Source organism: Hypomesus nipponensis, chromosome 23 (assembly GCF_054491055.1).
Source record: "Hypomesus nipponensis isolate SF chromosome 23, ASM5449105v1, whole genome shotgun sequence".
Taxonomy (NCBI): Eukaryota; Metazoa; Chordata; class Actinopteri; order Osmeriformes; family Osmeridae; genus Hypomesus; species Hypomesus nipponensis.
In genome coordinates this window covers 916,256-940,381 of record NC_140383.1, presented here as the reverse complement: position 1 = coordinate 940,381, position 24,126 = coordinate 916,256, and the positions used below count along the sequence as shown (strand labels likewise).

The window sequence follows — 24,126 nt, the reverse complement described above, 5'->3', positions numbered from 1 at the left end:
AAGCTGTTCAGGTGATTGTGGTGTGAGTGTTCTGATTTGACTCGTCATCGTGTTGTGTACTGCAGGGTTCGGCTGGGCCGCGAGGAATTGAGGGCCCGCCAGGGAAACCAGGAGAAGATGTGAGTCGCATGTGATCCTGTTTTCAACCTAAACGAAACAATCTAACTGACTTGTGTGATGTCTGAGTACAGCCCTCAGGGAGGCAAGAAGCGACTGTATTGACGGTCATACCTGGAGCTGCTTGGAGCTGCTTGGAGCTGCTTGGAGCTGCTTGGAGCTGCTTGGAGCTGCTGGGCCCTGGAGGACGTGTTCATGAGTCCTTGTCTCATTGTGCTCCATGTGCTTCTATCTAGGGAGAACCAGGAAAACCAGGAAATGCAGGAGAGATGGGATTCCCAGGGTCAGCGGTAAGGAGAAGCACGTGAACATCTCTGAACAGATTCTGTTGAATGATGTAACATGATCACATCTGAGGCATGGTGTTATGAACCTATCAACTGCTTCTTGTGTACAGGACACAGTTGTGTTTTACCGTGTAAAATGGTATGATTGCACAGATTCTGTGTACAGCTTCTATAATCTGATCAACTCTTTGTGGTGGATTTCAGGGCGCTCGAGGGTTCCCAGGCACCCCTGGGCCTCCAGGGTTGAAAGGTCACAGGGTAAGTAACCCTCCAGACAGCTGGGCAACACCAGGCAACAGTGGGTCTGAAGGGTCATGTCTATATCTGTCTGTCCTGAACCCTAACATGTGGCAACTGAATGAAGTGTTCTTCAGACTACTCAAATGCCATCAGAATTGGCCATTTTTCAGATGACCGTAACATTTCATGCAGCCTCTTATGATAGTATGGATCAGGACTGTGTCTTCTTCTTCAGGGTCATTTAGGTCCCATCGGTCTGAAAGGTGAAACTGGAGTGGTTGGATCAAAGGTAAAACAGAAATCAACAACAGAAATAACTACATCTTAGCCTCCATATTTTTATATATGTATGTAAACAAGAATACCTTCATTTTTTATGACAGAATGTATATAAATTGGTGCAGCTTATACAAAAGACTGAGGTTGTGTGTGTGTGTGTGTGTGCTCCTCAGGGCGCTACAGGCCCAACAGGTCCTATGGGAGCACCAGGCCCTATGGTGAGAGACAAGTCACGCTTGTAACATGTACAGATACAATGGAAGATTTACATGGTTAACTTTACATTTACATGCACGACAGACTGCATTAAAGGCCTTAATTGTAGTTTTACAACAATATAAGCGACAGTATCTTATCAGAAAGCCGTCAGAAGATCTGGATTTCCATTTTTCCACTGTTTATTAATAAATATGAATATAAAGGATTTAGACTTCCATTACCTTCTGTTTGTCAATTTGGACATCAACTTTCAATCCTCCACACTTGACTTGTTCCTGTGCATGTGTGCTGGTGTTGTGGTAGTGCTGATGTGTTCTCCACCGCAGGGCCCCACCGGGATGTCTGGGGAGAGGGGGCGCTCTGGGCCCAGTGGAGCCCCGGTAAGCACCAGGAACCATCCAGCTCACATTAGCAGTGAATAAGCAAATAATAGTATCACGTTTTTGGGGGCGTTTGTAATGTTCAATGATGATGGTACTGTGTCATATCAAAGTATTTAGAGGTTGAATAATAATCATAATTATGACTGAATTATAATGTCCAACGCTCTTTTTCAATAAAACCTAAACTTGAGTACTTACTTGTCTCTGTGTTCCAGGGCATGCGAGGTTCATCTGGCAACATTGGTAAACCAGGTCCAATGGTGAGACAACCAGAGCAGCTTTCACGACAGCTAGAATCCTATGCACTCCATGCAGAATACTAAATCCAGGAAATTATGCAGTTAGTCATGTTTACAAAATCCAATCACTAACGGCGGACCTCATTGTCCAACACATGCAGGGTCCTCTGGGCATCAACGGGCCTCCAGGTTATCCAGGAAGTCCAGGAATGAAGGCAAGTCAATCCAGTGCCTCCAGCCATGACCTGATTACTGTCCCTGTTATACAGCCCTCCAGCTATGAAGTGGAGTGGCACCAGGCAAACATCCTAGTTAGAACAGGGACCAGAGGATTGAGATACTGAGACTGTGTGTGTTCTGTCCCATCCCCAGGGTCAGGCAGGCCCCACTGGGGTCAGGGGTCCGGAGGGGCCCCAGGGGCAGAGGGGGGAGACAGGGCACCTGGGCAAATCCGGACCAGTTGGGATGAGAGTGAGTGTTAATGTCTTGATACCAAACTAACACACCCGCACAGTATTCACTTAACACCAAACTCACTTGTCCACACACACACACACACAGCGTGTACGTACATACTCTATCTCTACTCTACTCATCCTTGATCTACATAGTGCTTCCTGTCTGATACTGTTCATTTATCGGGAGTGCTGATGCCATACTCAAACACAGAGCATGCAGGTCGCACTCACAAACATGATGACTTGTGTCTAATATTGGGCCATTTACATTGCAGGGACCCACAGGAACAGATGGAGGTACAGGCAGCAAAGGGCCAGTGGTACGTGAAAGATTAATCCACCTGTAATTAAGTATTTTACTACCACAGGATGCTAGGATGGAAACAGCCTTAATGTGGTATTTACAACAATGGTGAATACGAACCATGAACTGGACGCTGAATGTTGTCTGCAGGGAAACGTTGGCCCCCAGGGACTGGGCGGCCATCTTGGCCCGGCAGGTCCTCCAGGACCCCAGGGCAGCACCGGACAGCCGGGTATCAAAGGACAACTGGTAACGTAGCTCTCTCTTCCTGTAGGACACCCATGTAACTGTTGCACACAAGAATCAGGACAGACGCAGGGTACAAATATTTAAACGGGAGGGTTTTCTGAACAAATAAAATACTATACGATACTACAACACTATCAAGTTGCTAGCCACCAACTAGCCGATCAGGTATCTTCACTACTAATAATTAGCTGATGTCAATACTACTTTCTATCACACACGGGCAATTCACAGTCAACAGTAATAAATAACTAACACTAACTCACATTTGAGCGTTCTGCCATCCGTGCCGGTAAACAAACAAGAGCTAGCTCATTTTCACAACGCCGGTAAGTGCGCCATACTACGACGCTCGCTAACTGGTTACCTAAATGAATTAATCTACCCACACTCTAACAATGTAACTCTATTTGATCTTTCAGTACACTTCGTAATGGTGTACATATATAAACGTGTTCCACACGTGCTTATGTAAATGTAATTCCCATAAAATACAAATGATGTGTCTGCCACGCTCTTCTCCTCGCTCAGTTCCTCTAGGGCAAGTGATCGCGGCGTTACTTCTCAGCTTGAGAAACACATGGTGTTGCTTGAGTGCGAGAGAAATTGTTGGGTTAGGGTTAGCGAACGCGTCAGAGCCCTTTAACTTACTATGTTTAAAATGTGAGGCCCAAGCACACACACACACACACACACACACACACACTGAATAAAGTGTAGTTTAGATGCCAATGTCATTGATCTGCAGTACAAGATTAGATGAACGATCAAAGCAAACTACAGTATCTGCTTAAAACTGTTTCTGCATGTTAGGTTGTATTCATGCCAAAGGACAGTGTTTCTGTTTGGCAGGGTCTTTTATCTGTTTCTACCTGTGTCTTATCCAGGGAGACGTGGGAATCCCAGGGTTCAAAGGAGATTTTGGACCCAAAGGCGAACCAGTAAGCACACATGACAAGAGAAAACCTATGGTCCTTTCTGTGTTTGAATCTGAATGTTGGAGTATATTGTTGTAGCTACATATATTAACCACGTTGCAATTCAGAAGGCCTGTGTCTGTCTGAATGTGTGGTTCTCTAACCCTGTCTGGTGGTGATTGTGGTTCTCCTAGGGGCCTCCTGGTTCACAGGGTGTGATCGGGCCCCAGGGCGAGGAGGGGAAGCGAGGTCCTCGTGGAGACTCTGGCTCCATCGGGCCCTTGGGTCCAGTTGGAGAGCGGGTGAGTCACAGGGCTGTGTGGATCCTGGTCCATCTCAACTGTAGTCAGTAAATGTTGTCTTTGGAATCCATCCAACATGTAATAAATAGTTATAGGGATTAGGATGTTCCGATCATTTGTTTTGCTTGATTATTGAGTTTGAGTGATTGAGCTAAATGGGATATGATAACCTATGCATGGGACATATCCCTATGCACAGTGCATTTCAAACAGTATGATGTGTGTACTTAATGGTTATTTCCCTCACCACTTTCCATGCAGTGTTTTAAGTGTGTTGTGTGTTACAGGGGGCACCTGGGAATAGAGGATTCCCTGGTGCTGATGGATTGCCTGGTCCCAAGGTACATCTGACAGTTTTTCATTAATACAACATTTAATTAAATGAACAAAAGGTTTTATCCAAAGCAGTACATTAATAGTGTATGTAGAAATCACCCAAAAATAATTCAAGGATCAGAAGTGCACAGTTTTGACAGTATTTTCAGTCTTTGAGGGTTCTCACATAGCCAGATTGTACTGTTGTCTAACAAGCTGCATGTTTGCTTGAAGGGTGCTGTAGGAGATCGTGGAACATCTGGCCTACCTGGTCCCAAAGGTTCTGGAGGAGACCCCGGCCGAACCGGAGAACCAGGTCTTCCTGGAGCAAGGGTAACAGAGACAGAGATTTGCTTTCAGACTCTCGTTATCTCCAAAACATTCACTTCCAGAATCACATGACTTTGGTCAACATGCCAGCTCATGCGAGTTCCCTCAGTGACTTCCTGTTTATTTCATTCCAGGGCCTGACCGGAACTCCCGGAGTCCAGGGGGCTGAGGGGAAGCCAGGACCTCTGGTAGGTCGGGTTGTAAAACATCATGATCGTCCATGTCCTTTCCATCGAATAGCCCATGAAGGTGAGATCACGGTGGGAAGTTCAGTGGTGAGCCTGGTGTCTGTGTGTGTCTTGGGCAGGGGGCTCCTGGGGAGGACGGACGGCCAGGGCCAGCTGGGTCCATCGGGGGCCGGGGGCCAGCAGGGACCATGGGAGTGCCAGGGCCAAAGGGCTTCAACGTGAGACCACTTCGTTATAAAACTCTCAGTCTTTGCTGTTTACAATTTTTGCACGGCAACCTAATACAATTTTATATAATTTAATCAAATGTCACTCCTCTATTTTGTGTTTGTGAAACCCTGCAGGGAGACCCTGGCAAGGCAGGAGAGCAAGGGTCAGCAGGAGTAGCAGGTCAGAGGGTGAGTGGGCTCGACAGGGAGGACTGAACGCCAGGTTCAGCTCTCCTGGGACACTCGGTGGGGGAACAAACTTGTAAACGCGGACACTGCATGACAGGCTTGTGGTTTGGGCTGTGCTGATGAGTAATGATGCCTTCATTTCCCAGGGTCCTCCTGGGAAAGACGGGGAAGTTGGCCCTGCTGGCCCCGCTGGCCCTGCAGTAAGTCCCTCCCACTTTGTTTAAGATGTTACTGCAACGTAGTTCATTACTATGATACATTACAACTGATTGAAAATTAATATCGTTTTTTTTTAACACATATACAAACAAAAAAAACGAACTTTGTTTTTTCTTCTCCTATTCAAAGGGTGTTGCTGGGGAGAGAGGAGAACAGGGACCTCCTGGAGTGAACGGGTTCCAGGTGTGGATCACACGGAGACATTGTTTCCAAAAATGAGAGGACAAAGAAGAAACATTCAAACTTAATCTTGAGTAATTCTGATCTGTGCTGTTTGTTTTTTCAGGGTTTACCTGGACAACCAGGACCTCCTGGAGAGCCGGGGAAACCAGGTGATCTGGTGAGTTTGGAGGACATGATGTGTGTGTCTACAGTTATGGCTTTCCTTGACGCCATGTGAAGTAACAGCAAATGTGATTGGAACAGAGCTGTATTAGTCTGCATTATGTGTCTGCAGTGAATTCTGCTTTTCAGTACTGATATGAAACTCTTCCTGTTTCCTCTCAGGGGATTCCAGGAGAGGGTGGTGCCGTCGGTCAAATCGGACCAAGAGTAAGTTGGTCTGATTGACAAAGATTTAGATATGTGGTTTACACAGTTATATTTCCAGTGTGTGACTGACGGCATGTTGCGTTGAGTGCAGGGTGAGCGTGGTATTCCAGGGGAGAGGGGTGAACTGGGACCCACCGGCCTGCAAGGTCCGAAGGGGATCCCAGGAGCACCTGGTCCTGATGGGCCAAAGGTACGATCAATCACCTCGTCACTTGTGGAAGATCTGCCAGACCTCACCCTGTACATGTCTTTTATAGTTGTATATTTTTCTTAATCTTTTGCATTTTTAAGTAAAAAAAATTATGTTTAATTTCAATTTGTTTGGTTGTTTTCCCTGTGAAGGGCAGCCCAGGTCCTTCTGGAGCTGTGGGAGACCTGGGGCCCCCTGGGCTGCAAGGCATGCCTGGAGAGAGGGGCATCTCTGGGCCTCCAGGGCCCAAGGGGGACAGGGTAGGTGTTAGGGTTCCCCTCCTCATTCAGCACTTCCTCAAATAGTGGCTTCCTCAAAACTTACCTTAGTGACAAGAATATTATTATGACATGAAAGAACTTCATCTTTGTGTATTTATTGTCATTATACTGTCATGATTTTGGTCTATACTAGGCCTAACACCATTTTGAACAGGAGATTATGTTGTAGGAGTTTGCTTTGTCTTGTTGAACTACTGTTAACTAACATTTCTAAACTCCCAGGGGGCGATTGGTGAGAAAGGATCTGAAGGAACACCTGGAAACGATGGTGCAAGGGTGCGTGGAATTCATATACTGAATATATAAATTAAAATGAATACACAAGCTCTGTGACAGACATATACAGCAGTAAATCACAAATGAGCAGAATACTTTTCACCGTGTTAAACCATCAACCAAATAAGAGCATGAGCACAAAAATGTTTTTCCAAAACAACATACAGAAGGAACTATTCTTAAGCTATTCAGTCTTTGGAAACCATGTATTTGTTTTTCATATGGAACATGTTGTACACAAGTGAGGCTCTGCATTGTGGGACTGTAGAGCTAGGGATCAGTTATGGTGCGAGAAAGGTTTGTATAAAGCATGTCCTATCAGACAAACGCATTGTCTGCTGTATTCATGGCACCAGGCCACAGTGATAAATGTGTTTCCTAATCCAGGCTTTTTCCTGCAACAGGGTCTTCCAGGGCCCCTAGGCCCTCCAGGACCCAGTGGACCCAGCGGAGAAAAGGTTAAGATATACAGTTTTGGAGGATACCTAGTTACAGAAGCTAGGTGTCATTTATCATACAGGACGTGATGAAAAGTAGGTGTAAGACATTGCTTGCTGTGACACAACGTTGTCGATGTTTCTTCCCCTGCAGGGAGAACCTGGACCTAAAGGTCCATCTGGGCCTGCTGGATCTAGAGGAGTTCCAGTAGGTCCACTCAGATGTTTCATTTCAACTCAACATGATGTATTACTTTGGTCAAGTTTACACAGAGAATCTGATGTTCCTCTAGGGAGGGAGAGGGGACCCTGGACCCATTGGAGCTGTTGGATTTTCTGGAGCACCTGTAAGTTCTGTCGCGAGCCATGAGTTATTTAATGGCATATTTGTCCCGCTGTCAAGTTAGACATCAGCTGACCCTCATTGTCTTGGGAAATTCTTGTTCATAAAAAGAATTCATGCTAGGTGTATATGCAGTGCTAGCATTCATGCTAGGTTTATATGTAGTGCTAGCCTTCATGCTAGGTGTATATGTAGTGCTAGCCTTCATGCTAGGTGTATATGTAGTGCTAGCCTTCATGCTAGGTTTATATGTAGTGCTAGCCTTCATGTTAGGTTGATATGCAGTGCTAGCCTTCATGCTAGGTGTATATGTAGTGCTAGCCTTCATGCTAGGTGTATATGTAGTGCTATCCTTCATGCTAGGTTTATATGTAGTGGTAGCCTTCATGTTAGGTTGATATGCAGTGCTAGCCTTCATGCTAGGTGTATATGCAGTGCTAGCCTTCATGCTAGGTGTATATGCAGTGCTATCCTTCATGCTAGGTTTATATGTAGTGGTAGCCTTAATGCTAGGTTTATATGTAGTGCTAGCCTTCATGCTAGGTGTATATGCAGTGCTAGCCTTCATGCTAGGTGTACATGTAGTGCTAGCCTTCATGCTAGGTGTACATGTAGTGCTAGCATTCATGCTAGGTGTATATGTAGTGCTAGCCTTCATGCTGGGTGTATATGTTGCCCCATCTAGGGTCCTGACGGGCAGCCTGGAGTGAAGGGCCCACCGGGAGAGCCCGGTCAGAAAGGGGACGCAGGGTCTCCTGGACCACAGGGCTTGGCTGGCTCTCAGGGGCCTCTCGTGAGTCACAGATATCATTAAACATCTGCACAAAACATGTTGAACATCTGCATATAACTACAACTACACATCCATTGGGGGGAGGGAGAACTGATTGGATAAACTAAATAGTTACTTTATAATACATGTTATGTGTTCCACAGGGGCCTGTTGGTGTGGCAGGGCTGAAGGGCGGCAGAGGGACTCAGGGAGCGTCAGTAAGTATTTTTGTGACTTGAAAATATTTGATCTGACGAGCAAGTCAATGCACTTACTTAGTTGGATGAGTCCAGGCTCTAAATGGTGTATCTTGTCATTCCTCTCCTGCTAGGGCCCTACTGGTTTCCCTGGATCTGCAGGCAGAGTTGGCCCACCAGGCTCCACGGTAAACATGCCCCCTCTATCGAGACAATCAGAAGAACCACTGAGCAGAGTCCACAGGATCTCATATTTCACATCTAAAACACCCCAGGAGCCTAGATATGCCTGTGTTTGACTGTGAGGACCCCACATACAGAGTTGGGGTCAGAGGTTAACCTGTGCGTCTCTGCCAGGGGCCTGTGGGGGAGCCGGGACCACTTGGTCTCCCAGGGAAGGAGGGCCCGGCTGGTCTCCGTGGAGACAATGGTCCCCCGGGCCGACAGGGAGAGAGAGGCCCCCCAGGTCCTACTGGAAGCCTGGGAGACAAAGGAGATTCAGGGGAGGATGGACCCACGGTAAGATCACCAGCCTGGAAACAGACGTCCTCAAGCATCTCAATACTTCAGTTTGATCAGAACAAGTGGTTTTATGGATGCTGATCCAAATTGAAAGAACAGTTCAAACACAAAATGACCCTGAAATAAAAGCTTTTGTAGACCCTAGTCTACAAAGTCCTAACCCTAATCTTGAAAGGAGAACTGAACAAACCCTGGCATCACCTGGGTGAATGTTCCAGTGCTCTCTGGTGAGATGCTGTTTGTTCCACAGGGCCCGGACGGCCCCCCAGGTCCCGCAGGAACCACAGGTCAGAGAGGCATCGTGGGCCTGCCTGGCCAGAGGGGGGAGCGGGGCATGCTGGGACTTCCAGGACCAGCGGTATGGAGAAATGAAACCAGCACATTCTTTATAGGACAAATCAAGTTAAATGTACTGTGAACAGCTGTACGCAACTATCAAATGTGTACAGTAGCAGGCCTGCCTCTAACCCAAAATAGTTTGCTGTTAAGATTTAATATTCTTGTTCATAACTCAGATATAATTACACGTCGATATGAAACAACATTCATATGAAGCGTCAGTATACTGTAAGTCACTGAGTTGGCGTCCTCCCAGGGTCCTCCAGGGAAGCAGGGGTCGTCTGGTCCCCAGGGAGACAAGGGCCCCCCTGGTCCGCTGGGCTCTCCAGGAGCCAATGGCCCCCGAGGAGACCCCGGTCCTAACGTACGTCCTCTCACACCTGAGCTTTTAGTTCAAATCACCAAAACATGCAGTGAATGCCATGTCTCCAGAGAGAATCACTATAGTACACGTTAAGGACTGACAGAAATATCAACTGTTAGTAATATGTTACATTTGAACTAGCACTTGCTCTGATTAGAAGACGGTGCCCACTTTTGGAACAAAGTTACAGCTCACAAAATATTGATTTCAGACTTAAATGCAGAATATATCAGTTGAGGGGATCAGTAAACATGTGTTCCATCAGGGCCCAGCTGGATCAGACGGACCACCGGGCAAGGATGGAGTCATAGGCATCAGGGTAAGAGCACAAGATCATCTTCCACAAGTAGACACTATCTCTTAACCTTGACCACTGATCCCAGTAAACACTGTGGGCTGATGGATTGTGCGTGCTACAGGGAGAGCGAGGGGACTCCGGCCCTGAGGGTCTGGTGGGCACATCAGGACCCCCCGGCTCCCCGGGCCCAGTCGGTGCTCAAGGAGGCTCTGGGAAGAGAGGAGATGCTGTACGTATATCAAATATCACATGATCAAATGCTGCATTTTCACTGTTTATCCATGCATGTTTGTTTTTCGTAATGGGGTCCTGTACTGAGTGGTTCTGTAGCAGAAGGTCCAGTCTGACTCCTCCTCCTGTGTGTTCAGGGTTCCAGAGGACCACTGGGTCCACCAGGGTCCGCGGGCAAGAGAGGTCTAACGGTAACGACATGAGCACCACACATCACTAACCTCACCACAACGGCCCATAGGAAGTCACCACACACTGCAACAGCCTCAAACCACTTTCAATCATGACTCTATCCCCACTTCTGACAACGCTGTGGCCATAACTGCAGACCTGCTATGTCTGAGACTTTGCTGGCTCGTTTGACAAACACATACCCATCATGGCTTCCTTACTCTGTCGGACGTCCCCTGAAGTGATGTTTGCCGTTTACCTGCAGGGACCACAAGGCCCCAGAGGGGATAAAGGAGATCTAGGAGACCACGGAGAGAGAGGGCAGAAGGGTCACCGGGGGTTCACAGGCCTGCAGGGCCTTCCAGGACCTCCAGTAAGTCTGATACACCAAGACTGTCCCACTGTCAGCTGGCACACGCTGCTCGTCATGCTAACACCTCCATCTCTCTCAGGGCACCACGGGGGAACAAGGAGCCTCCGGGATCATCGGACCGAGTGGCCAGAGAGTACGTCTGCTGCTCAAATCATATTTCATGCTTTAAACTTCCAATAGTAAAATAAGGAGCAGATATACTGTATGTTGTTCAATGGTAAAAACAGTTACAACTAAATACGATTTTTGTACTAATATTCGTGGCTCAACCTGACAAGCTGTCCCTCTGAAACGGTGTTGTGCTGATCTAGGGCCCCCCAGGACCAGTGGGCCCCCCAGGAAAGGAAGGGTACATTGGCCAGCCAGGCCCCATGGGGCCTCCAGGCACACGAGGGATCAGTGGAGACATCGGGCCAGAGGTACGAGCATACCACCGATACTGCCACTTAACTGAACCATACAGAGCAAACCCACCCTGGGGAGTGGTGCACAGTTAGTTCCTAAGTATTAAAAAGAACCCTCCAGGTGTTAAATTATTCGTTTGTACTCACAAGATGAACCAATCTAACCCTAACACTTTGAAATGTGCTGTGAGAGATGAAAACTGAGATTATCATCTGACAGACAACAACACTCAAATACAAATAAAAAGTGAACTGTTGCATTACCCATAAACTTGTTCTGTAACAGTAACAAAACTAATGTTTCTGCTTGCTGTGCTCCCAGGGTCCCCCTGGAGAGTCAGGCCCCCCTGGCCCCCCTGGTTCCCCCGGCCCCCCCACCGCCGCCATGGACGACCTGTTCGGGGGCCCCCAGGATTACGACATGGGTCCCCCTCCCCCTCCCGAGTTCAGCGAGGACGAGGCCCTGCCCAACAGCAACTCTTCGGACGCGCTCCAGGCCGACCCAGGGGTCCAGGCCACGCTCAAGGCCCTGAGCAGCCAGATCGACAGCATGCGGAGCCCTGACGGCAGCAGGAAGCACCCGGCCAGGACCTGTGCTGACCTGAAGCAGTGCTACCCCCTGAAGAAAAGCGGTGAGCCAGCCTGACGAGCCCTCTCCTCACACCCTCACTCTACTGAAGGACCTGGCTGTGCCATTTGGTGATTGTTGATTGAGTTAATGGACACTGGTGGACAGGTTCGTAGGAGCATCTGAAACATGGGATTAGCATTCCTTGTGTAGCATTCCTAAGTTGCTGCTGGCACTCAGGCCCTCTCCTCACACTCCTACTAAGGCATCAGATCTGTCAGAAGTTGCAAGGGTGTAGATTTGGTCACTATTCCTTTCACTATGTGTGTGAAAAAAACCGTTTTTGAAAAGGTTTCGAAAAACTGGGTTTGAAACGTTGAAAACATATTTTCACCTTGTGTTTCTTTTTAAAACACAAGACTAAAGTTTCAAATTCTTTCAAAAGTGTGGGAGGTTCACGATCTTTCACGTCTAATCCTTGAGCGTTGTGTTTGAAGGTGAGTACTGGGTGGACCCCAACCAGGGCAGCGCTGAGGACGCCATCAAAGTGACCTGCAACATGGAGACTGGAGAGACTTGCATCTCTGCCAACCCTGACAGTGTCCCTCGCAAGGTCTGGTGGAGCGCCTCCAAGAACAAGCCTGTGTGGTTTGGAGCCGACATCAACCGCGGGACACAAGTAAGAACATTCAGATGAAGCAAACAGTCTAGTCTAATTATACTGGGGGTCGGGGGGGCACGGATAAACCCGTCTTTACATTAAATGGAATCGTAGGAGGGCAGAATACCAGACCTTTGCAGGAGCATATGGATTCAGGAGCAGTTTTTAACGTTGTAACTAGTCACGTGCCCCTCCATAGGTCTTAGGTGCAGATGAGTGGTAACATCTATTGACGGTCATGTGAACTTTTACCTTCCAGTTCACCTATGGGAACAAAGACCAGCCTGCCAACTCCGTCTCGGTCCAGATGACATTCATCCGGCTGTTGTCCAAGGAAGCGTCGCAGACCATCACGTACCACTGCAGGAACACGGTGGCCTACAGGGACGACAAGACCACCGACCTCAAGAAGGCCATCGTCCTCAAAGCCTCGAACGACCTGGAGCTCAGGGCCGAGGGAAACAACCGCTTCAGATACACGGTGCTGGAGGACGGCTGCTCGGTAAGGGCTGTCATCTGGTCAGGGCTGTCATCTGGTCAGGGCTGTCATATGGTCAGGGCTGTCATATGGTCAGGGCTGTCATCTGGTCAGGACTGTCGTCTGGTCAGGGCTGTCATCTGGTCAGGGCTGTCATCTGGTCAGGGCTGTCATCTGGTCAGGGCTGTCATCTGGTCAGGGCTGTCATCTGGTCAGGGCTGTCATCTGGTCAGGGTTGGTGTTTGGGTTGGATATTTCTTTATCTTAACTATTGTATTTGTCTTCACAGCAATCCAACAACAAATGGGGCAAGACGGTGTTTGAGTACAGGACACAGAAAACAGCAAGACTTCCCATAGTGGATATTGCCCCTGTGGACATTGGTGGCTCAGATCAGGAGTTTGGCATCGATATCGCTCCAGTGTGCTTCGTATAAATGCAACAACGAAAGAAAAAGAGTAAATCCCAGTGATGAGTGGAAGAGGATCCTGAGACTCTTGAACTGACAGCTGATCCCATCAGCCCCCTTGTACATAAATCCCTGCGGAGTTCAGGCCCGTGGCCAGATATTTATTGTGCCTTTCCAATCATGTTCAAGACCTCCTACCTGGTTTGTTGTTACCCCCAGTGGAAGTAAGATGAATGTTTGGTGGCAACAAAGTTTGACATTTTAAAAAGAAGAAATCAACAACATTCCTTTGCTTGCACTCTTGATAGAGAAGCATGCCACACTACCACTAAGCAGGCAAGCAAGACACCCCATGGTTAGGTACAATACAACCTGATCCACTGATGTAGGCTTTGATTAGGACAATTACTGCCAAATGGTTTGAGTGTACGAATACTTAAAAAAATGTTAGTCATTAACTGCTGTTTGTAAGATGACATCATTCCACGAGAATTTTACAATAGCGTATTTTACTTCTTACATTGTTTGCTTTTCTTTGTATACAAAGTGTTTTAAATATAAAAATACAAGTTATGGTGCTAGTGTGGTCAAGAATTGAAAATGTTTTTAATGGCATAATTATAATTCTTATCCTGATCATTTTGATACGACCGATTCCTGTATTCACTTATCCCGACTCTGTACTGACTCTGTTGAATCAGAAGATTAAAGCTCCATCAGCTGTGTCTGTAGTGTTCGCTTCCAAAACTCGGATCCGATGATCATGTGAATCCTCCACAGGTGCTGTTTTGTAAGTGCACTGCACACAGCCAGGGACCAGGGGTCTGGGGATGTCAATAAAGATGTTTGTCACTGATGGACTCCTGAAGTCAGTGTCACGTCAACCACGTGTGGCAATTGTCTTTTTGATCGTTTCTGTTGGTTATGATGACTTTTCTTTTCTGATGGGTCACAGCGTGTGCTCTGCTCCTGTGCATGTCAGGCCCGGCTCATCCTGTCCCAATTCCTATAAACAGCATTTACACATCTTGTGTGCTTCATGTATCTTTGCTATGCAACACATTAAACAAACGCTTGTTCATCTCCGGACGTTTTTGTCAAATTGATTAAGGAAAAGCCAGGGTATTAATTTAGCTTAAGGCCTGTCATTGAGATCACACATCCTCTGAGTATATAATTTGCACAGTAAGTCAAGTGAAGGTTCTCGTGGGTGCTTTGAAAATACATAAAGATGTCAAATGAAACAAAATGGCTCAGTTTTTGAATACTGTTAAATTGATGTCACTTTGGTTGTCTTTTCCAATTCAAGTTCTCTAAAATAATTAAGAATTGGTATCAGTCTCATTTGTTTTACTTGCTTGAAATACTTAAATTATATTCTACAAGAATTGTTATTTTAAAAATAGTATTACACATTTATTTAAAAAATCAAATATTTTTCTTGCCGAAGCCCTTTCCAAATATAAAGTTCTAAAATCTACAATAAAAGAAAAATAACAATACAAAATATACATGAAAAAACATTTCTCACTGTCATTGGCCGGGTTTCCCAGATTTGTTAAGCTCTTAACGCTAATAGCTTCTTAGGAGCGATCTAAGAACGCTCTAGAACTCTCCTAAGAAGCTCTTAGCGTTAAGAGCTTCTTAACGAATCTGGGAAACCCGGCCATTATTTCCAAATATTTACCTTTAGTTATCAGCTCATCCTAATCAGTTTCATTGGAGGCCATCTGCCATAGATCACTTTCGATGGTGCACCCACCTCACTGTCACCTGCAGTCACTACACACATCAGCAGCGGTGACAAGATGAGGGACAACAAAGAATCTCTGACATGGTATCTAGTATGCAGTATGTTTTCTTTAATAACCAAAACAGCAAAGTCATATTTGCAAACAAAATAAAAGTAGTATATAGTACTGGATATGGACAATATTTCAAAAGTGCTTTCTGGTGCAAGGATGATGTCATGTGATGAGGTCATATGAAAGGATGATATCATATGAAAGGATGATATCATATGAAAGTAAAGATATGCTCAGACATACTGAGAGGGCTCTTCACCTGTTAAGACCTTTAGCCAGACAAGTGAAACTGTTTAATGTACAGTCAAAACAGTCCATACAAATTCATTACAATTCAACTAAATACACGTGTAAAAAGAGTTAAAAGATGATATGTTAAAACATCCAGCTCAGTTTGGCATATAAGTGTTAAAACAAGACCAACTACATGTATAATGTCTTGTGAGGTTATGTTAGGGAATCATGTCGCACATACAAGTAGATGATATTGACCTCTGAATCTAAAGTGGTGCATATCTACACATTAAACTGTACCATATGAAAATTCAGCCACAAACTGTACCATGGGACATACTGTACTATTTACATCCTTCAATGCTAGTACAAGCAAAGGGTCTACAAACTAATCCTTCAGTTTGAGTTCTTACAAAAATAGTGCTTTTTCTATATCAGATTTTAATATACCTCAGATTTGTTTCCAAAACCAAATTCAAATGCATAAAAACCTCAAGATAGGAACATTGGCATCTTGACTGATTAGACCAAATTTTGGCACTTTTTTTTTTCTTCGTAAAAACAATTTAAAAGTGAAGTAAGAGAGAGTGTCTTGGCCTCAGCAGCGGCTCCCCAGCGGGTCCAGGGAGAAGACCGTCCCCTCCAGGGTCAGTCCCATTGTGAACCCCTCCTAAAACACAAGCACAGCAGGCTGTCAAGCACCAACCTGCACTGTGGGTGACCTGCACTGTGGGTGACCTGCACTGTGGGTGACCTGCACTGTGGGTGACCTGCACTGTGGGTGACCTGCACTGGGGTGACCTGCACTGTGGGTGACCTGCACTGTGGGTGACCTGCACTGTGGGTGACCTGCACTGTGGGTGACCTGCACTGTGGGTGACCTGCACTGTGGTGACAGACGATGCAAAAAAAAAAAAAAAAAAAAAAAAAAAACGCTTAAATCATCTGAAGTATTCCCACTGCTGAAACCTACTCCTGGAGGGTAGCAGAGAAACGTCCAGTTAAGAGATTATATTAGTCTGGATCAGAACATGTCACCAATACACAAACATGCAGGTGGACCATCTGATGGTTGAACGAAAGGGTATACAAAGCCTAAGAAGGTTCAAGCAAGCTTTGAGCTTCTTAATAAATGTGACAATATGATCCTTTTTTTTTTTTATACTTTTTTTTCGATTGGCTGAGTTCATCAGCAGCTGACATGGCGACAGAGGACAAATCTTCCCAATACTGCAACAACCTCCTTAGTCCCTCGTTCCCCGCTGTCCTCACTCTCCCACAGTTATATGACTGAGCGGGAGAGATGGAAGGAGGTGAGGCAAAGATGGAGTAGAGGAAGGTTTTGGATGCACTCAGACCTCACTGGTCCACACAGAAACGCAACACTGCATGCAAGTTTAGTCACAGTTCCTGTTATGACGACAGCCAAGAGGTTTGAAATAGAGTGAAAGTACAAACCATCGCTGGCGCTGTAGGCAGGGGGAAGAGAGATGGAAGGACATTGTTAAATCAGAACTACAGGCAGCAGGAAGAAGACAGAAGAGTTTTGGAGAAGCAACATGCTAGAACAACATTGCCTCCTTTTGGCACAACATTGAAATTAAACTGAAATGTGTAAAAATAAAATCTGTGAAGTTAGAAAAACCTTTCCATTTCCAACTGTGTGTAAATATCAAGTTTACTTTCACCACAGGTGACTTTAGTTATATCCAGAACCTTAATACAAAACAACAAGTACTAGTATTAAAACGTGGTACAACTGTTGCTCCCTTATATGAGTCCATCATAAAGGCCCTAAGATCATTCACACATGCAGTCACCTGCATCTCGTCCAGCTGGGACTGGATGTCTGGAGGGAAGTCTGCAGAGCCGCAGGTGAAGGGGTCGAAGGGCTCGGCTCCAAACAGGTCTTTCCCTGAGAGAGGAGCATCTCTGGGTTTACTTTGAGGTCAAAGTTATGAGTTTTACTGTGAATTCAGGAGTACCAAGACACTAAGAAGTTGTGATAACGCCAAGTTAATAAAAGAACAAGGTAAAGCTGTCACTGCCAGAAAACTAATGAAAATGTTGTGGTGTTTTGCTCTGAAATGTCAGGAAAGTGTTGTGAAGCGTGTCAAAGTGCCAAATCACAACCTTTCTTCATGTCTTTTGCTGACACGTATGGTTCAATTAAATCAAGTTAGTTTTGCACCTGTCACAAAGCTTCCCCGCATTAGTGGTTGAGGATTGTGATCAGAATACTCACTTATATCTGGTGGGGATGTGGTGGGTGGAGGGGGGGGAGTTCCATTGCTGGCTGGTATGGGCACCAGGGGGGTAACAGCAGAGAAGGGCACCATGTCAAAGACGTCTGTAGACTGAGGTTTCATGGAGAGGCTGCCTCCCTGTTTCATACAAACAACCTGGAATAAAGCTGTTGTTTTTGTCGTTTGCTCGCTTTCATGCCCGTTTTGCAAACAGTGTAACTGTTCTTTTGGAAGCACAAAAGCAATACAGAGCTCATCGTTCTGTTGTTAAACAAATTTGTTCTAGACATAAAGCAGTCCAGAGAGAGAAACAAACAGAAATCAGGCAATGAGTGAGTGAGTAAGAGAGTGAGTGAGTAAGAGAGTGAGTGAGTAAGAGAGTGAGTGAGTAAGAGAGTGAGTGAGAGTAAGTAAGAGAGTGAGTGAGAGTGAGTAAGAGAGTGAGTGAGAGTAAGTAAGAGAGTGAGTGAGAGTGAGTAAGAGAGTGAGAGTGAGTAAGAGAGTGAGTGACAGTAAGTAAGAGAGTGAGTGAGAGTGAGTAAGAGAGTGAGTGAGAGTGAGTAAGAGAGTGAGTGAGAGTAAGTAAGAGAGTGAGTGAGAGTAAGAGAGTGAGTGAGAGTAAGTAAGAGAGTGAGTGAGAGTAAGTAAGAGAGTGAGTGAGAGTAAGAGAGTGAGTGAGAGTAAGTAAGAGAGTGAGTGAGAGTAAGAGAGTGAGTGAGAGTAAGTAAGAGAGTGAGTGAGAGTAAGAGAGTGGGAGACAGACAGAGAGGTGTGTTTACACGAGGCCGTGGGATGCTGCGACCGTCAGCAGGCTTGGCAGGAGGGACAGCAGGTTTAGCAGGCGGAGGGGTTAGGAGCCCGGATGACAAGTTGGACTCTGGTGAGCTCATGGGTGTGAGAGTCACTGAGGAGATCTCCACACAGGAGAAGGACGTCCAGTTGTGGCACCAGAACAGAGACGAGGGCCTTTGCAACATGAACGCCTCGTTAGTTGAGTTTATGTGAAGCAGCTGAGAAGAGATCAGAGGAGGAAAAGGGAAAAGGAAAAAAGAAGGAAGGAAAGAAGAAAAGAAAATGTCCAGACAGACGGTAGTTACAGACAGTCCCCTGATCCTGGTACTGCTGGGTGCTATCAAGGAGGTTATTGACTGATAATCCAAGTGGGTGTGTGACAACATCAAATTTTAAAAGATGCATCTTCTGTGCAAGAGAGATCGCCTGACTGTCAATTAAACCAATCACTTGATAGCAACCACAGAACAGAGAGCTGGAGATCCTTCCACAGTAAGTAGTCCCTGAGGATAGGATAGGATGGCTCGCTGGGCTGGCCAGGCAGCCTGGTGTCTCACCGGGGGAACAGGAGAGATCTTCAGCTGCTCCTCTAGGTCCTGGAGCTGCGTCTTCAGCTCAGAGTTCTCAGTTTCCAATTCTTGAATCTGAAACCACAACAATGAACACAGGATTCTGAGTGGATATGGGAGATTGTTCTCATATTCTTAAGGAAATCAGGTGTGTGCTAATTTTCCTTAGTTCTTGAGCACCAAATGATGATGATCATAATATGTATGATGAGGATCACAATATATAATAATATATACTGTATATACACACTGTCTGTATCAGTTACTCAAATGACGATGTAGCCTAGACTACATCTGCTGAGAGCTGTGTACTTCAGCCCTGAAACTCAGCAGTGAGCTCAACACCCCCCCCTGGTGGACAAGAGGACCTGGGCCCCTGGAGGGCACCAGACCGTGTGAACTCCCTGCTACAGAACAGATACAGACTACAGAGACGTCACATATCTATACATGAGGCTCACCCTCTTCTGCAAGGTCCCTATCTGTTTCCGCGTCTCCACATCCTTGCCGCCAGACTCCAGGAACTTCTTGTAGGCCAGGTCGAACGCCTGGCCTATAGTGAGGGTTATCTCCTCTGCCTGAAACACAGACACAGTAAACACAGACACAGTAAACACAGACACAGTAAACGCACTGCTGTCTGAGAAGGACCACATATGGGTACCGCGTAGACACAGACATGGAAGCATCTATAAACAAACTTTATCCCAAAACCACAAACCAGATTTCATGCAGGTAGATTTTACAGTAAGGGAAGGTATAGCCCAGTAGCATTTGACAGCATGTCAAGAAGGAGCAGGTTCCAATCCATTCTGCAGATTGCTTTGAATAAAGGCAGCTACAGTAAATGAACCCAGTATGACATTACATTCATGAATTCAGTAAGCAGGTGAAGATGTACCTCGGTCTAATACAGATTAAGTTCTTTCACACCCATTGCCCTTATGGATATTAGTTAAAGCCCATTTCAAGCCTGCATATTCCTTACACATTTCTCACTGTCAAACACATAGCAGAGGTGTTTGTTGGATTCAGAGTCTTTGCAGATGAAGGTGAATATTCTCTTGTCCGTCTTGTCGTCGGCGCAGAAGGAGATTCTGTGCAGCTGACAGTTGTACTGCACATCCTGAGAAAGAACACAGGGTGGGACATGGCTTTAAGACACCGTAGTCAGAAGGTTCATGGGTTTAGTGGTTCTCCAGTGTCCAGCTCTCCTGTTACACACCAGGTGAGGGTTTCTCTTGAAGTCTAGTAGGGGGTTCATGTGGGATACGTTTGTGGACGACAGATGGTCGCGCAGGGAGACTTACTTTTGTCTTGGGGTCCAATATCTTCACTCCATATATGGAGATTTGCAGTTCCACTTTAGGAGTCTTCTGTCCCTCCGATTTCTTGATATGCCTTTGAAACTGAAAGTAGAGAAAGGAGAAGAAATAATCAATATTTCATCAAGTGAAGCACATTATCCATAAAAATATATAGAGCCACTATATACACCTGGTTAATCTCAAATGTCCTCATTCACTAATATGTCCGGACACAAATGGTTGCATAAATCTTAATGGATTCAGTCCATTAAAATCAATCATTTCACTGAACCATTTTTTTTGCTCAATTAAAATGTGACTATTAGGCTACCTTCACAGACCAAAACGCATGTTTTTGGACAACAACCTAGAACAGGCCCTGAACGAATAAAGGAGGGAAAGGAGGTGAAGTCTGATAGAAGTGTGACTGGGAGCTCTTCATGTGCACAGAGGATGTGACGCTGAACTCTGGAGGGATTTGTGAAGGTGGAAACCAGGACAGATGATTATTCCTGGACTAAGTACTTTGATTGGTGGATATTTAACTTCATTTCAGGATTAGACTTACTTAAAATAAAATAAAACGAGGTAAAATGTAATATTCATGGAGGACATTTCACCAAACGTCTTCTTTGTAAGTAAGGTCAGAGCGAACACAAAATGATTGAGGCCCTTTTTATACGTTTTCCTGAGTTTTCCAAGTCAGCTGGCTGTGTGTGTAAAAAGTACGTCAACTTTAAGGATAAGTTGCTGGGGAAAACAAATGTGGCCAATTCTTCAAACGGCCAAACCAGACGAAACAAACCAATTCTAAAGCAACAAAAAAGGAGTTCAGGCTCTGAAAACAGGTTTCCCCTGAGGCACCCTCACCATCCAAGGGTTGGCAGAGGAAGAGAGCAAGCAGGCCAACATGCAGACAGAGGAGCAGCTAAACGCAGCAGCAGATGTGATCAGTGAGAAGTGAAGCAGTTTGAACTCCCTCGTTTCAACACATCAAGGCTCTTCGCAGGCTGTCGGTAGACTCAGCCCACAGATGAAGCCAGCTCGTCTCGCTATCATGTGATGATGTCATCCAGCCCAGTGGGAGGCGGGCCAGACTGCCATGTCATGGCTCTGCACGCAGCATGTTATATCCCTACAGTACTATATTACCACAACCAACATGCATATCAACACACTGTCTTTAAACTAAAGGAAAAAAGGTTCCAACATGCCAGGGGTCATAACAGTACTAAGATATTCTGAAATCAAACATTCTAAGTATCACTCAAATTGTTAAGCTGATGTAATCATTTGTAATGAAAAACATTGTATAGTTTAAGTTCAAGTTTCTGTTTACAAACCAATGCAAACGAGAAGTATGTTGGCTAGTGGTCTGAGCCTTCAGGGGCCTGCTCCTCATGATCCTACCTTCAGCTTTCTCACTGCATCCTTCACAACCTCAGTTCCTTTTGGTTGGTCAACTTCAGTGTTTCCAAGGAACTAGAAGAGGGCAAATGTGTCACTGATAAAGAACAAAAAGGGAACAGTGTACAAACGGACAACATGTACTGAACATAAACCAGTAAAAACAACTTCAGTTTGACTTAGTTGACTCTTTAAAAAGCAACCTTGAAATACTTAGTCTAGCAAAAATGTAGAGTATTTCCAAATACTCTATCCCCCCCATCCCATCCCACAAAACTAAAACAAACTCGACCTTCACAAACTCGACCTTAAACATCCCTGAGAAGTTTTTAAACGTGGCGCACACAAAAACATCAATTTTGCCTCAACGCACACAGTGCTACCACTGCTCTACTGCTGCTATCCAACAGATGGAGCCATTAACCTTTAGGCTTGAGAAGGACTCTCCATGTGTTTAGAACATAAGCTAATCAAGGATCAACGATGTTAAAGGTTGGTTAAATATATACCGGCAGGGTGAAATACACTGCACTCAATTGGTTGTGAAGGTTTACTCCAGCATCAACCTTGAGGACGTTTTCATACGACATGTGGCGAAGCAACCGTTTTGCACGGCAAAATAGATCTGTAAAATGTGTGATGTCTTCGTAGCAGATTTCACTATTAGCAGGGCGTAAAACAGCCAAGGGAGGAATAATTAAACTGATTCATCATTCACCTGAATTCAGCCCTGCTAAGACCCTGATGACTGAAACCCAACAGAGGCAATTTGAGCTGCCATGAAGTTGGCTATGACTATGTCAGGAAAAAAACACCAGAACAGAACAGCCACTTTGTGTCTCCATCAATGGAACTGCAAGATGGATGAAACCCAGATTCAAATGTGTCAGCGCATCGCAGCCCAGTGACAAACGCTGGCCATACTCAAGGACGCGTGTGAACCAGGCCGAGACGTGACTGATGGGGTGGTGACGGCTGCGTGGCCGAGGAGGACTGGCTGGTTCCTGACCAACGCCTCCTGCTGGACCGGGACAGAGATGCTTCCACCAGCTGCTAACCCTAACCCACCAGCTGGGCTCATCCAGCCTGGGCTCATCCAGCCTGGGCTCATCCAGCCTGGGCTCATCCAGCCTGGGCTCATCCAGCCTGGGCTCATCCAGCCTGGGCTCATCCAGCCTGGGCTCATCCAGCCTGGGTTCATCCAGCCTGGGTTCATCCAGCCTGGGTTCATCCAGCCTGGGCTCATCCATCACTGAGCGTGTGTTGGCACAGGTAGCATACCGCCTGCCGTTCCACTCTGAGAGTTGAATCCATTATCTCCCAGTGAGCATGGTCCTCAACAAAAATATTTTCAGACAGAAAACATGTTTTTTTTGGAGGTTTCTATGGCGCCGGTAGTAAACCCCACACATAGGATATGGGGCACCGTCCTGTTGACTCACAGTTTCCCGTCCCTGTCCTGGATCCAAGCACCTATCCAAGATCCACCTGTCAAAAGGTTCTCCCTTTGATATTCAATCCATGTTTGTCCCAAGTCTGAAAACTCATGACAAACTTTAATATCTAGCAAAGCCATCAAGAGTAAATCTATTCCTCCCTCTGCTGTGCGACACCAGAAGCAGAGCGGCAAGAGAACTGGCAGTTTGGACTTGTGCCTTCGCCTTTTTTCGCTTCAGTTCAATAATACATCTCAGATGCGCTGGATGCCTGCAGACAGCTACTCTGCTCCACATAAGAGGGGAGTCTTTGGAGAAGCAGAGCAGAAAACAGGCCTGACAAAGCTTCTCACTGAACCAGACGACTCAACAAATCCACTGCGTTGTTTCAGTCAAACCTATTGTGCTGTTAGACATCCAGTCTGACAAAGAATGTTTAGTTATTTTTCTTGACTGAGGTGCGAGGTAGATACCTTTCTGAAGAAACTCTAGGGTACTGAACCTTTTTCAGGAGTGTGTACAACAACAACAGGTGGGTGTTCAAATACAAACGAAGAAGAAGTGTTCATGTTATTCTGATTATGGTGAAGCTCCTGATGAACAGAAACTGAGTGCATGATCTTCCTGTGTACACCTCTGATCTGATAAACTGATGAAGTTGAGGTTGAAAGCAGAAGCAGATGCTGGGCTCACACGTACCTTGGCGTTGTAGCCAATGTAATGCTTCGCCAGAGCCTCTGGAGTGTGCATCCATGACTTATCTGAAATGAGATAGTTAGGGTTAGATTGACGGGAAGTGCTTTCAATAGGAAAACAATTACTACAACAAAAACGTTGAAATGCAAAAGGTTTCAACTTGTTTTGGGAAACACATTTTAACACTACTGGAGGAAGCCAACAATGTAAGCAGATTTGGTCTCAGTTTCATCAACAGTGCAGTCTTCCAGAAACCCTCGTCACTGTCCCACAACATCATTACTGGCATGATGGAAGCAACCTCTCTTCCTGGGGACTTGTCAGTGT

The 24,126-nt window shown here is 45.8% G+C and overlaps 2 protein-coding genes across 6 annotated transcripts in view; one reads left to right on the top strand and one right to left on the bottom strand.

Annotated features, from left to right (window-relative positions):
* The window catches only part of col5a2a (collagen, type V, alpha 2a), a 33,442-nt gene extending 19,050 nt beyond the window's left edge, over positions 1 to 14,392 (top strand). The window contains exons 11-54 of the mRNA XM_084688408.1: positions 66 to 119; positions 354 to 407; positions 609 to 662; positions 880 to 933; positions 1,097 to 1,141; positions 1,469 to 1,522; positions 1,741 to 1,785; positions 1,926 to 1,979; positions 2,137 to 2,235; positions 2,498 to 2,542; positions 2,677 to 2,775; positions 3,660 to 3,713; positions 3,884 to 3,991; positions 4,279 to 4,332; positions 4,541 to 4,639; positions 4,771 to 4,824; positions 4,944 to 5,042; positions 5,169 to 5,222; positions 5,369 to 5,422; positions 5,571 to 5,624; positions 5,728 to 5,781; positions 5,949 to 5,993; positions 6,085 to 6,183; positions 6,336 to 6,443; positions 6,687 to 6,740; positions 7,145 to 7,198; positions 7,332 to 7,385; positions 7,471 to 7,524; positions 8,206 to 8,313; positions 8,457 to 8,510; positions 8,624 to 8,677; positions 8,847 to 9,008; positions 9,262 to 9,369; positions 9,607 to 9,714; positions 9,980 to 10,033; positions 10,134 to 10,241; positions 10,381 to 10,434; positions 10,680 to 10,787; positions 10,867 to 10,920; positions 11,099 to 11,206; positions 11,514 to 11,823; positions 12,257 to 12,438; positions 12,680 to 12,922; positions 13,188 to 14,392. Coding sequence (XP_084544534.1) covers positions 66 to 119; positions 354 to 407; positions 609 to 662; positions 880 to 933; positions 1,097 to 1,141; positions 1,469 to 1,522; positions 1,741 to 1,785; positions 1,926 to 1,979; positions 2,137 to 2,235; positions 2,498 to 2,542; positions 2,677 to 2,775; positions 3,660 to 3,713; positions 3,884 to 3,991; positions 4,279 to 4,332; positions 4,541 to 4,639; positions 4,771 to 4,824; positions 4,944 to 5,042; positions 5,169 to 5,222; positions 5,369 to 5,422; positions 5,571 to 5,624; positions 5,728 to 5,781; positions 5,949 to 5,993; positions 6,085 to 6,183; positions 6,336 to 6,443; positions 6,687 to 6,740; positions 7,145 to 7,198; positions 7,332 to 7,385; positions 7,471 to 7,524; positions 8,206 to 8,313; positions 8,457 to 8,510; positions 8,624 to 8,677; positions 8,847 to 9,008; positions 9,262 to 9,369; positions 9,607 to 9,714; positions 9,980 to 10,033; positions 10,134 to 10,241; positions 10,381 to 10,434; positions 10,680 to 10,787; positions 10,867 to 10,920; positions 11,099 to 11,206; positions 11,514 to 11,823; positions 12,257 to 12,438; positions 12,680 to 12,922; positions 13,188 to 13,334 — 3,771 coding nt within the window. The 3' untranslated portion in view covers positions 13,335 to 14,392. The remainder of the gene's footprint in view (positions 1 to 65; positions 120 to 353; positions 408 to 608; positions 663 to 879; positions 934 to 1,096; positions 1,142 to 1,468; positions 1,523 to 1,740; positions 1,786 to 1,925; positions 1,980 to 2,136; positions 2,236 to 2,497; positions 2,543 to 2,676; positions 2,776 to 3,659; positions 3,714 to 3,883; positions 3,992 to 4,278; positions 4,333 to 4,540; positions 4,640 to 4,770; positions 4,825 to 4,943; positions 5,043 to 5,168; positions 5,223 to 5,368; positions 5,423 to 5,570; positions 5,625 to 5,727; positions 5,782 to 5,948; positions 5,994 to 6,084; positions 6,184 to 6,335; positions 6,444 to 6,686; positions 6,741 to 7,144; positions 7,199 to 7,331; positions 7,386 to 7,470; positions 7,525 to 8,205; positions 8,314 to 8,456; positions 8,511 to 8,623; positions 8,678 to 8,846; positions 9,009 to 9,261; positions 9,370 to 9,606; positions 9,715 to 9,979; positions 10,034 to 10,133; positions 10,242 to 10,380; positions 10,435 to 10,679; positions 10,788 to 10,866; positions 10,921 to 11,098; positions 11,207 to 11,513; positions 11,824 to 12,256; positions 12,439 to 12,679; positions 12,923 to 13,187) is intronic.
* Positions 14,393 to 15,147: 755 nt separating this feature from the next.
* gulp1a (GULP PTB domain containing engulfment adaptor 1a) overlaps positions 15,148 to 24,126 on the bottom strand; it is a 46,532-nt gene continuing 37,553 nt past the window's right edge. For 4 of the 5 annotated variants that reach the window (XM_084689849.1, XM_084689850.1, XM_084689851.1 and 1 more), the window contains 9 exons: positions 23,803 to 23,864; positions 21,671 to 21,742; positions 20,264 to 20,362; positions 19,942 to 20,079; positions 19,415 to 19,531; positions 18,942 to 19,028; positions 17,592 to 17,730; positions 17,167 to 17,261; positions 15,148 to 16,016 (listed from right to left, as the gene is read on the bottom strand). In XM_084689849.1, coding sequence (XP_084545975.1) covers positions 15,945 to 16,016; positions 17,167 to 17,261; positions 17,592 to 17,730; positions 18,942 to 19,028; positions 19,415 to 19,531; positions 19,942 to 20,079; positions 20,264 to 20,362; positions 21,671 to 21,742; positions 23,803 to 23,864 — 881 coding nt within the window. In that variant the 3' untranslated portion in view covers positions 15,148 to 15,944. Of the gene's footprint in view, positions 16,017 to 17,166; positions 17,262 to 17,591; positions 17,731 to 18,371; positions 18,603 to 18,941; positions 19,029 to 19,414; positions 19,532 to 19,941; positions 20,080 to 20,263; positions 20,363 to 21,670; positions 21,743 to 23,802; positions 23,865 to 24,126 lie in introns of all 5 variants that reach the window. The other variant, XM_084689853.1, reaches the window with a different exon arrangement.